This window comes from Trachemys scripta, chromosome 11 (genome assembly GCF_013100865.1).
Source record: "Trachemys scripta elegans isolate TJP31775 chromosome 11, CAS_Tse_1.0, whole genome shotgun sequence".
Classification (NCBI taxonomy): domain Eukaryota; kingdom Metazoa; phylum Chordata; order Testudines; family Emydidae; genus Trachemys; species Trachemys scripta.
Genome location: NC_048308.1, coordinates 18,001,790 through 18,015,046, shown reverse-complemented (window position 1 = coordinate 18,015,046; position 13,257 = coordinate 18,001,790). Strand labels below are relative to the sequence as shown.

The 13,257-nt window shown below is 38.2% G+C and overlaps 1 protein-coding gene across 2 annotated transcripts in view; it reads right to left on the bottom strand.

Moving 5' to 3' along the window:
- The window catches only part of THSD7B (thrombospondin type 1 domain containing 7B), a 491,576-nt gene that overhangs the window by 35,845 nt on the left and 442,474 nt on the right, over positions 1-13,257 (bottom strand). For both annotated transcript variants that reach the window (XM_034786451.1, XM_034786452.1), the window contains one exon: positions 12,188-12,341. In XM_034786451.1, the coding sequence (XP_034642342.1) occupies positions 12,188-12,341 (154 nt within the window). The remainder of the gene's footprint in view (positions 1-12,187; positions 12,342-13,257) is intronic.

The window sequence follows — 13,257 nt, the reverse complement described above, 5'->3', positions numbered from 1 at the left end:
ACTGAATGTGGGAGAAAATATGAGTAATGCCCTTATTATGAATATTAAAAAGCAATGTCATTGCATTGCAGCACAAATTCTCACCTCAGTTAGGCTGCTGTAAATCTAAAACATTTTCCCTCACATCAGTGGAGCTCCTCCCAATTTATACCAGTGTAAGTGAGAGCAGAATCTGTCCCGATCTTGGAAAGCAGCCAGTGATAGCTCAGCTGAATGCACTTGCCCAGTGTTAAGGGAATACTGTTATGTTCTTATAGTTATTTATCACCTTGTCAAATAGTTTTACATGGTAATCTTATTGAAATGTACATTGTTATTCAGGAAACAGTCATTTACTCATCTAAAATAAGCAATTGTTCTTAATTATCTGAAAACTAATCCCGTGATAAGTGTCTACCAATAGTTTTCTTGCAATTAATTTGGTTTTGTGTCCTCACAGGAAAGAATAACTTAAATGATTTGCCAATAAAAATCAAAGAAGGTATCTCAGTAGAGACTCCTAGTTAGTGTTCTTCTGCATAACTTTACTTTACAAAAATCAATAAATGTGCTCAAAGAAGCAGATATGTGCCGGCTCTGAAATACCTGCTTCTGTTTCCTTCAACAGGATAATATGCAGGCAGAAAATATGTACTCTTCGCAGGGATATAGCATCATCCAGTTGTGCATGATTATAGGAGATTAACATAACTCAGCACAGCACATTGTATATGCTGTCAAATTGGAACACAAATTTATCGGAAAGCAGGGCTATTTTCCCTCTCAGGTATCTTCCTAGCCACAGCAGGTAGCAGAACAGCCATGATTCAAACAGGTCAGAGTACATCTTGCATTTACTGATATCCAAATAAATAAGTAGTTTGCTGCAGCTTTGATAGCCATCATTTTGATCAGTTTTGCTGATGAGCCATGATGTTTGGAAACAACAATATCAACAACAAACTAAATGCTTCAACTGTCTCTGAAAAATAAAAGATCTTAAAGGGAAAACGTTCAACTGATCAGGCTGAGTCTATGGGAAACATGCAAAAATGCAACCTATGCTAACTATAACTAATATTCGGTAGCATTATTTGTTAAATTTCCCTTTACCTAAGTTGAAAAGTCAGGGTAGTGCTAGAATTGATTTTCTGGCCTTACTCTTTCATGTTATCTATTTAAAAAATTGAAGCAAATATTTTTGGACTGTGAAAGAGGCAGGAGGGAATGACTTGCAATTAAAAAAATTAAGTCTGGTATTTTCAAAGCTCCCTTTTGTGTCTGAGTACTCAAATCCCATGGAACTTCAGTGAGATTTGGATACCTAACTCTTTTAGGAACCTTTGAAAATCCAGCCTAGAAGAATAAAATATTTACAGTCTGGTTAATCAACTAGGATGGGTATAACAGTGTACGAGTAGTTGATGGGTATAAATAGTAAACACTAAGAAGGGAGAGGGATTGGTTAGGGTGATACACAGCAGGTGTGAAGTAAACAAACATTTAAGTTGCGTACCAGGAAAAACTCCCAATGGTGATATTATTAGTATCATAATCACTTGCTGTTTATATCATTAGATCCTGCATTGGGATCTGCTAGTGCAGACTTCTGTACCTGTTAGTAGGGTCACACTGATGTCAGTCAGACTTTGCACATGGGTGCGGAGTGCACATTAGCGTGTTTGGAAGGGAGACTTAAGCAGCTCTGCAAACCTATGAGTGTCTGTATGTATACCAAACCATTATGAAATGCGTCCCCACCCCAAAGAGCTTACCATCTAAACTAGACAACATGCAAATTAGGAAAGATACAGTTTGGAGAAATAAGAGTGTGGAGAAATTATCTGAGGAAAACAAACTAGGAATAATTCCTGGAAGAAATGGATTTTGAAGAGGGATTTGTGGCAGTCTAGAGATACACATGAAGAGAGATTGATACAAGAGCAGGGGCCACTAAGCTGAGAGTGAAGAAGATGAAGGGAAAGAGCGACTATTGGGAGTATAGGGAGTGAGAGGAGAAGAGGGAGGGCGCTATGAGCAAGGAAAAGTTTTTGTATGGTCTTAAAGATGAAGAAGAGGCGCTTGAGTTTGATCTTATAAAAGAAACAAAGGAAAGAATTCAGTGTTGACTGGAGGTGACATGCTTGGAAGGGCTGAGCAGGAAGATGAATTCAGCAGCTTTTCTGGTTGACTGGCGATAAGAGAGGAGGGTCAGGCAAGGGAAGGATCCTGTGATTAAGGGGAGTGAAGCCCAAGGCATGGGCAGAGATTTGGATAGTGCAGAAAGAGGGGAAAGGATAGTATTATAAAGGAAGAAATTATAAGATATCATGAGAGCTTTGCTCTGAAATGCTGCTCTGTGAGAAATGTTAGAGTCCTCATATTTTGAGATATCTGCTGCTAGGCTGGAGAAAGCAGTAGGAAATATACCCAGGGAAAAACTCTGTTTTAGAAGGGGATGGGTTAGATAAGACTTAATTCATTAACTCTCATTCATTGCTAATGTATATGAATTTATATTTTTCATACAAAAGAATTACTGAGATTCAACAGCATCTTACAGAGTTTCTTCACTTCTGACAAATCTTAGTCCATTAAATAGATGTTATAACTGAATGTCTTTTCAAAGAGTTTGTTTTCTCTCCTAGTGTTCTAGTAATAACTATTATTTTCTTTGATCAAAGATTAATCTTCTTTTTACTAGTTAGGTAAGTGATTATCCCTTGGTAAGGTAGTCCCAGTTGGTTCGTGCCCTGCATGAGCTTATATTTCTTGTAGAGGAAAATAATTGTAACTTGAATCTACACTATAATTTGCATTATATTTGTACTGATAAACACTGGTTTCTTTCCACACAGTGGGCTAGTGGTGGGTGTAAAGCTGAAAGGTGGGGAGGGGAAAAAAGTGATGCAACCAAAAGACTGCAGATTCAGGGTCTGAAAACAAGATAGATTGTTATTAAAGGACTTATGGGAATTGAGTGCCTAACTATTGTATGTGCCTTTTAAAATTTCCTTTTTAATGTCTACTATTCATTTGCACCATGTAGTTACATATCCCATGAAAAATATTTTTACCCAATTCACTGGGGAGGGGGAGGGAATTTTTTGTAGGTGAAACATTTAGCCTACAAAAATGAAGACAGAGCTGGGGCTTAATTGAAAACCCTTTACAAATAAGTTCCAAGACAAGGTCCCTGACAATCCAGGCACCCAATCCTGCTTTCACTGAAATGAATGGTAATTCTGGTCTTAACTTCAATGGTAATAGGCACAGGCCCTAAAATTAGGGTATGTGTACACTACCTGCCGGATCGGCAGGCAGCGATCGATCCAGCGGGGATCGATTTATTGTGTCTACTCTAGACACAATAAATCGACCCCCAAGCACTCTCCCATTGACTCCTGTACTCCAGCGCCATGAGAGGCGCAGGCAGAGTCGATGGGGTACCAGCAGAAGTCAACTCACCACGGCGAAGACACGACGGTAAGTCAATCTAAGTACGTCAACTTCAGCTACTTTATTCACGTAGCTGAAGTTGCGTAACTTAGATTGATCCCATGCCTAGTGTAGACCAGGGCTTAGAGTCTGAAGTCAGTAACACTTTCACTTGCACAAGTGTGTCAGACTCAGCTGCAAGGAGTTTCCTTAGCCACATAACTTGTCTGACGTGAGCACCTTCCAATTCCTATCTCTATATGACATGTATGGTGTTGAAATGGACTCAGAGATTAGTTTATACAAACTACCAAAATACAAAAGCATGCGAGAAACAAACCATTTAAAAACCAGATGGGATCAGCCTGTGCCACAAAAGCGCAATCACTTCAAAAGCTGTGAAAGACATCATCTTAATTCCAACGGAGCAAATCTTGGTAAATATAACTACTGTATTTCTTGCAATCCACTGTGACCACTTGGCCCCACTATAAGCTAACACAAAAGGAAGTACAGGTATAATCAAGCACAGAGAATCCACCTTTGTTTTGACAAAGAGAAGACATTTATATAACATAAGAAAAGTTTGTTGTGGAAAAGGATGGTAAAAGACGAGGAATAAAATTGTAAGGCTATAAAATGCTAAGTTGCTAGGTATGAGTTTTACAGTGTTCCTAACATATATCTAACAGTCCCTTGTATACCTCTTTTTAAGCCTTGTTTACAATTCAGAAATGAGTTATCTATCGATGTACCTAGGTTCTCATAACCATGCAGTACAAAAGTTGTAACACATTAGCCAATGCATTTAATTTATTGAAATGCTTGTGGATTGCACTATACATGGCTAGCTACATTATGTTTAACAAACTACTCAAAGAGACGTGCAACTCTTAAACTTGAGTACGTGCATCCGTAGCAAGTGGTTTTGACCAGTTTTAACAGTGTTATAAGCCATTCATCATAATCTTCATGAAGATGTAAATGTTCTATACAATAACATGACTAGTCCATTATAATATAAATGTATTAGCCTATACTGTTCATGTGGGGCTTTCTGCACTCTGTAATTTTTTAAAAGGCATTGATAAGTTAATTCATCCTGTACTTATTAAAATAATTATTCTTTCCTCACTGATTTTCAGGTAAACTTTAAAATAAAGCAAGCAACCTGGACTATACTGCACAGTTATATAAAAGCAGACCTAGGAAATGTATTTAGCAATAATAACTAGCACTTGTATGGTGCTTTATACTTTTAAAGCACTGTACAACATCTCTTTCAGGTAAATTTTCTCCATTTAACAGGTGGGAAAACAAAGAGCGAGAGCAGAACTTCTGACTTCATTTATATCAATGCAATTTCATTGATTTCAAGAGGGTGTCATGTGTGTAACTGTAGGAAGTATTTGGCCCAAACAGGCTAAGTGATTTGCCCAAGGCATACATAGTTATCTATGCCTCGGGGGAGGGATAGCTCAGTGGTTTGAGCATTGGCCTGCTAAACCCAGGGTTGTGAGCTCAATCCTTGAGGGGGCCACTTAGGGATCTGGGGCAAAATCAGTACTTGGTCCTGCTAGTGAAGGCAGACGGCTGGACTCGATGACCTTTCAGGGTCCCTTCCAGTTCTAGGAGATGGCATATCTCCATTAATTTAATGTAGTGGCAGAGCTGAGGTTAGAAATCCAGTGTTTCTCGCTACCACTCCATTACTTAAACTGCAGAACTTTGCTGCATTTATTCACAGGTACAGCACCAACAGAAATAGTGTACATTTTCCCCATAATGTCCCCTGAATAGAATACTTCCCACCCTGGACTTGGATAGCCCATCTCTAGTTTTGGAAATATAATTCCATGTCTATTTAATTCTTTACTCCAGTCTCTGTGTCTTGAAGCCTCTTAACAGACTACTGATAAAGGTGATGAAAACTATAGTAATGTATACAGTTGTCTATCAAGAACAGAAATGAGACCACTATTTCATTTCCAACTGTCTCTGTAAGGGAAGCATTTCTAATCACCACCAATTCAGACCTGTCATCTAAAATTAAAGTCCCTGCCAAGTCTACAAGCCAACCACATCTCTTGCTCCCACTTTTAAAATCAGTCAGTATTTAAACACTATACAGATTTAAGAAAATAATAACTTGATTGTTACATCTATAGCGCCACACATTGGTATTGATCCATGAGGAGAACAACCACTAAAGTAGGAACAGCTGCTCTCACTGAGTATATATGTAACCTTGTATAATTAACTAATTTCAGACTCTTTAATGTAAATGCCAACAGCTGAGGCAAACAAGGAGGTCACTCAGATCTGATATGGGAGCTATGACTGTTATCAGCATGATAGCAGAGAGCTAACAAAATAAAATTGAGATAATTATTCCAGGGACTTGCAGCACAACTTGCATATTAACTCAGCTTAAGAATGCTTTGATGAATTCAATTGAAGTCAATTAATTACATTTCCAAGTCAGATGAATACACAGTCAAAACATTGTAGGTACTGCATGTTATTTGATCACTGAATATTTAACAGAGATGGCAGAGTTTCAGTTTCTGGACTGTTTAGCTAGTTCTTTGAGCAATCAAATGATGTCTGAACACATTATTATAACTGGAACTAATATGAAATCTCTAAAGCCAAATGCAAGTCAATCTAATTTCTGAATGATTTTTCAAAACATGCAAGCTTCAAACTGTTTTTATTTTGAACTGAATTAAAGCCTTCATGTTGAAACTACATGAAGAAAACTTTATGGGCCAGAAGACAGTCTTCAACCAGTGGAAGCCATGTTGGATTTACTCCTTACTGATAAGAGAATGTCAGAATAATAGGGAAGCTGAGAATAAGTAACCTTGAGCTCACTGAGTTCAGCAAAGAAAGGAATGGAATCATAGAAAGCAACATTCAAGTATTAGATTTCAGAAAGGCACATTTTGGAAAGGTAGCGTACAATGGGAAGAAGTATTAAAATCCACCACTGACAGTAATGGTGGGAAATCCCTACAGGTGATCCATAAAGGCACTATAATCAAAGTACAACAAGCTGCAGTTCAACTGGAAAAAAAAAGAATGCAAGATGGAGCTGCAGAAAAATCTGAAATGAATCAAAACCACACTGGAAACAGAAAAGGGAGTGAGCAAAAACACAAATTCTTAGAATCAGAGGAGGTGTCCAGAAAAGAGAAGAGCAGGGGGGAAAAAATCAAAGTTTATGATAATCAAAGAAATATAACTAAGGCCTTTTACAACTATATCAGGTGAAAGAAGTATTGAGGAGTCCATTGTTTGAGCACTGACCACTTTCAAGTCCGACTGATTTCAAGAGGAGTCAAGGGCACACAGCGTTTTGAAGGACTAAAAAGTACACTACAGGGAACAATCCTTCATTGACAAAGGATAGACTGAATGGTCTAAGAAGTCCATGTCCAGCTGCTATGATTCTGTGAATCTCCTACTGAAATGAGTTTATTATCAATCATTATCCAAACCACTTGAATTCAAGAAAATGCAGTACACCAAGGCATCTGGGAAGGAACTCTACCATGACAAGAATCATAATCAAGTATTTTTCAATCTAAGACTCACAGGGGTGGATCATTTCAGAGGTAGCTATGACATGGTGGCCATTTAGTCCTGTCAACTGCTAAGAAGTTTCATGAACACTGACTATTCTCAAGAGAACCACAAATATCATGGGGATGTAGAAGCAAATCTTGTGAGTCTACAATTTTCCACAATGCATTCTGGCAACCTGTCTCACAAAAATCTATCGCTAAATGTGTGTGAAATATTTCAAACCATTATATATATATAATGTGTGTGTGTGTGTGTGTGTATACACACACACACACACTAAAAGGCTTGTCTGAGTTTTTTCTTTTGCATTTTGATAGAATCTCATTCAAAATTTTGATAAATATTTGAATAAATCATGTATCCAATTTCTTGAAAATAGTTCCATTTTAAAGTGAAAACGGCCTTGCATTGAAAGCCAAAAACTTGTGTTTCACACATTTTCAGTTTGAAAACAGCCATTTTATTGCAATTTTGAATAAAGCAAAAGTGTGAGGGTTGAAAATTGCATTCAACAAAACAGCAACCTCTGTTGTATATAATTCTACCAAACAAAAGATTTTAATTTCACTTAAGTTTAGCTATGACTGTACCTGGTCCTCTCAGAAATCAGTACAAACCTTAACTCAGTCATCATTTTCAATATCTTCTTTAAAAGGGCTCGGTACTGCACCACAGCAGTCACTGGAAGTTTTCCCATTGATTTTAATGGGAGGAAGATCAGGCCGCATATGTATAATTTTGACAATCATGCTTTGCCTTGAGAGTATACTAATAGATCCATGATTAATAAATTTGCTATCCCCTATTTTAAATGTGTCATAATCTAACCCAAAATCATTTAAAATAATTTTACAGTTCTACCACTGAAGTTTTTTTTTTAAAAAGAGCAATAAAATATAGGGATGGATGGCTCAAAAACAGAACTGTAACCATCTGGATGATGCATTAATATCTATTTGGTATCAACCAAACATTGTTATTGTCCGATGTGTTTTTGGTGACCTAATGGAATGAGAAAATGCTTCAGTTCATTTCTTTGTGGACAGCTGTCCACACTACAAAAACAGCCATCATAAACAACAGTAACTGGCAGCAGTGTTGGCAGTGTCAGTAGGGAGCCCATGGATTTGACATACTTTGAAATGAAAATATGTTATCACTCCTAAAAGAAGGTTGTTTGAAATATGGTGGCTTAAATGTCATGAGGAAGCACGCAGCACCATTGTTCATGCTGTGCTTATCCTGTGGGTAAATAAAGGTCACAATAACAAATGCCTTCATTTTGTGCATATAAAATACTTGTGTGTACACTTTACACATTCGAAAGCTATTCACGTGCAAATGTCTGCACCTGCAAAACTTGGGCACATGTATGTATAGGTGCATATGCAAGAAGCATGGTAGAGGCCTTGCTGAAAATGTACCCCTTAGTATCTCAATCTAATGTTTTTCATTGGTCATTTTGTGTACACATACTACAACCACCTCCAATTTCTTCATGTCTGCTGTCAGCAACACCATTGTCAATATGAGTAACTATTCTAGAAATTTGTAAAAGCCACGGTGATTTGCTTTTCACTCTTTGATAGAGCCCTGTTTACTCTGTAGTATCCAAACTTATTTTATTCCAAAAGTGGTGCTGCTATAGAAAATTGTCAGATCCTAAGTTTGTCTGTCAACTAGTGCTGTTAATAATAATTTGCATCCATATAGCAACTTTCTTCAAAGGATATCAGTGCATTTTACAATCACCATTTAATTAAACCTCCAAGCAACTTGTGAAGAAGGTGTTATTAATTATTATACCCATTTTAGAAATGATTAAATTGAAATACAAGGAGGTTAAGTGATTTTCCCAAGATCACAAAGTGCGTCAGTGAACAGAAATGAGAACTGAGGCATCCTGATTCCCAGTTTTCAACTCGAATCATCATATTCCCTATCTTCCTATAGTATTTGCCTTTACTGAAGTATCTGAGATACAGACCAAGATATTCCAGTTCTACTCAGGATCCCCATCTCTTCAAAGTCTCCAAAGTGGTCTCACAGTTCTGTCATGACTGGTGAAGCACAGAGCACTTCTTGCATGGCACAGAGGGCTTTGAACTCCCACTGGGCCAATGTCCTTTGACTATGGGGCAAGTGACAAGTCCTGAGTTCTCCTTTCAGTTCTCTGACTCAGTTTGACACTTTGGGAGTTGAGGGCATTCAGCATCTCATGGGTTGAGTCTGTATCACCTAAAATACGTGTTATTTTGCTTAATGAAATATAACAGTAGGATTTTCAAATGTGCTCAGCATCAGCCTAGCTCTGCTCTCACTGAAGTTCTCACTGACTCATATGAGAGCTATGTTAGGCCAATAGTGAACAATTCTGAAAAATTTACCCACAAAGACCCGTGCCCTCTTTGCTGTTAAGAAACAGAGCTGTTTAATTATCTGTGTTACTCAAAATAGCATAGGAGTTGAATGTCTTGGTGGCTCTCTAAAATGCTTGAAGAAAGGATCATCTTCATTTCACAATTTACATCAAGTACTCAGAGTCCTCTGTGCACAGATTTCAGTCTGAGTTAATAAGCATGTTGCCAACTAGAGACACTGAAGTTACACCTCAAAGATCTGGATAACTCCTGACACAGGATACCCACTGAACTGAAGTCAGGGTGGATATTTCATTACGGTAGTACAGCTGCCCTGGAAGAGATTTTGCTGGGTCAGTACTGGAAATTTTGTTTCACTAGTGCGGTCATGTAATTTTTGTAGCAGTGTGGTCAGAAATGATATTTTATCACAGTGGTTAAAAGTTGGAGGTTTTTTAACCTCTGAGTTTCAACATGCTCATCATAAAAGGTGACATGCATTGCTTTTTCCTAAAATAATCCTTGTCCCCGCCTGAAAGAAAACCTGATGTCTATTTCTGTTCTTTTTAGCACAAAGTTTAAGACCTCATGCATTTGGCAGTTCAAACTGTTATGACTGAGACTTGGTCCAGCTTTTATTCCTTAGAAGCCGAAGTACCTTCTCTACCACGGGAATCCTCTTTCATGTCACCACTTGAATGGTTGGCTTAGTGATAGAGCTGAAAACTGAGTCTCTGTCTGATTAGTAGATTGTACTTGGAACATCATTTAATAAGTCTCAGACCCAAACAAGCTACTGCCTACACTTAATATTCCCACCCATTAGTTGTCATTAGCTTGTTAGGCAAGCTGTATATACAGTTCAGGAATATAAATCCAGAACATAATTTCCTAAAGCTAAACTCACTGCTTTTCCTTCACTGAAGTGTATTTAAACTAACAGTATATTTCATCTAGCTTACATAGTGTCTTGGCCAAGATTCACAATGCAGGAGGACTAGCTGGCTCACCAGCCAGGACACTACACCACAATCACACTCCACAATATTTCCTCCCCTGTGCAGCTTTTCCCCAACCTAGAACCAGACACCTGCCTCCTTACCTACAGAGTCTCCTCACACAGATCCTTGTGCTGGTCTAAGTTGTGGGTTGGTAGTATTCATAGGTGCAAACAGATGTGATCCTGTAATTCTTATTCACATGAGTAGCCCCATTGAGCACGTGGGACAACTTATAGTAGTAAGAACTATGTTTGTTAGTTGCTTTTGCAAGATCAGACCCTCAGTTTGTAAACTCTTCAAGACAAAGACCCGTTATTTTACGTCTGTTATGCAAATATATATACATATATATTCCTCCCTTTCACAGCAAGTGGGTAGCATAACTTTTAAAAACAAACAGTCTGTTCAGTAAACTGAATTGATGCTGACACTTCTAATGCCCTAAAATTTCTGGTTTAGCACCTTCCAATGGTGAGTCTGTTACACAACATCGGACAAAGGGGAAACATTTACAGAGCTGGACATTCCATGATAGCACGAAGAACATTTATTTCCATTCCTGGAAAGACTCCCTGGTGAAGAAAAAGACATTTCCCAAGACTAGCTGCTGCTATCACAGTGGGAGTTTGAAAAGCTATCCAAGAAACGGATATGGGTTTGGAACGAAGTGTTATACTGCATCAAAGCTCTGCTGCACTAGCGTTAAGTACAGGAATGAAAATACAATTTTTATGTGACATGTCCCCATGTGGAAGGAGAGAAGCTTGCCTGACTGTGCAAGGAAACTTTCTGTGCCTGCAATAATGGAGAAACATGCCCAATAGCTGCTCACACTTTTGATAATGAACCCTATAACACAGGGACAATGTTTATCTGTCATTTAAGTACAATGCTCTCATATAGATAAATTACACAAGACAGGTGTGTTACAAAACCTGTCTTGATTTTTCTAAGTTAAAATAATAAAGTAAAGCTGGGCAATTATTGTGTGAATCATAACACTGGTGAGTGAGAAACACTGTGCTATGGCATACCCACCAGGACCAGAAATCTGCACAAGAGTCAGAGTTTCCTTCCATCCTTCTCTGGGAGGGAGTGTTTGTGGGTAACGTCATGGATGTAGTGACACTTATAAAGAGCGCGGGCATTTGGATAGTGGCCTTTGCCTTTGCACAATTCACAGTCCTCTCCTTTCCTCATGGCACTGTAGCTCAATCATGCAACAATGGGCTTCTCACTAATTGCCGTCCCAAACACTATCTCAAGAGTGTTTCAAGGTGTGGAGAAGGAAGCAGTGCTAGATAATGCAATTCTCTGCAGGTTTGAGGGGGGGGAAAGCAGTCATCCTCTCAGCCACAACCTTGCTTTGCCCAGAGCAAGGTGGCTCCAATGCTATGAGAGTTATATAACTCCACTATAAAACACTTCCCTGTACCCAGCACAGATGGCCATTCCTGGGATCAGGAGTCAGCAGGAGATATGCCATGGAGCTGCTGCTCTCTATCCTCTTTGTACCTGCTTTGGTACCCGTCCAAACGGAGGCGCAATTTGGCCATCTGTCATAAATAATCACTATGTGTTTTTCTAATTAGTTTTTCTAAGGCAAAGTCTTTGGAGAAATAGCTAACATCTAAAAACATCAAGATTTAACCAGTCTGGATGTAGAATCCATTGAGCTTGACTTCCCTTGGAAAGTCAGTTATCCTTGCTACTGAAACATATGTACTATATAAAGGGAGCCTAAAGTGACTCAAGAAGAGGAAACTGAGAAGAAGGCATGAAAACATTCCCTTAAGAGACACTGTAAAACCCATTTACCTGTGGACACTGGCTCCATTGTCCCCAGACAGACATTACACACTCATTAGGGCAGTAAAGATTACACTTTTGGGCTTCATTAGGGATTTCAGACTGATCACACAGCGTAATGGGCACAGTCTCGCCTTCACCATCCTCAGCAGTATTTACACATCTACAGGGAGAAAATTAATAATCAATTACATCTGGTAGATAACAGCTTAAGGTATAGAACAATAGGGGTGCTTATTGACAACAGATCTGTATGTTTCCAAATGAGCCATTATATATACACCATGGGTCTGCACAATAAACCCGATCAAACTATTTGTTACAAATAATATTAATTATGAATTTAGAGAATTGTTTTCAAACCTATGCTAACTCAATGTGGACTTCCTGTATGCATTTGTTATTTGTAAATATTCAATAATAATTGAATAATTTTAAACTATGAGATGCAAGCTTTAAATTTTGACTTCTTGCTTTGTGTGGTTGCCAGGTGAATATGAATAAATAATTGGTCACCTATGTCACATGATATTATTTCTGCTCCCTGACTGGAAGACAGTGTTTTAAAGAGGAGACTATGAAATAATAAACACACTTCCAGAACAAATTTTTGGAGGAATAATCACTAGTAACATTCATAAAAAGTTGAGGATAGAGGAATACTTTCCTGAATAATTAGCGGTTGCATGAAATACTTGCAAATGATTAATATTATTCCATAAATTGCAGTGAACTGAATGTGGTGGTTTTATTTGAAAAAAAATATTAGTGAATCCAAATTTTTCTTTATTGTTGTTTAGCCTGCTCAACTATATATCTGGAATGTCAAAGGAAGAGTTCCAATTTAGCCACTGTATGACTTTAAAGAAGTCATGATTATAACATTCTATAGGTGCTTGGCTGGCTGGTTCTTGCTTACATGCTCAGGGTCTAGCTAATCACCATATGTGGGGTCAGAAAGGAATTTTCTCTAGAACAGATTGGCAGTGATCTTGGGGAATTTTTGCCTTCCTCTGCAGCATGTGGGTTCAGGTCACTTGCCAGGATTAGCTGAGTATATCTCACCTAATCATTTCCCA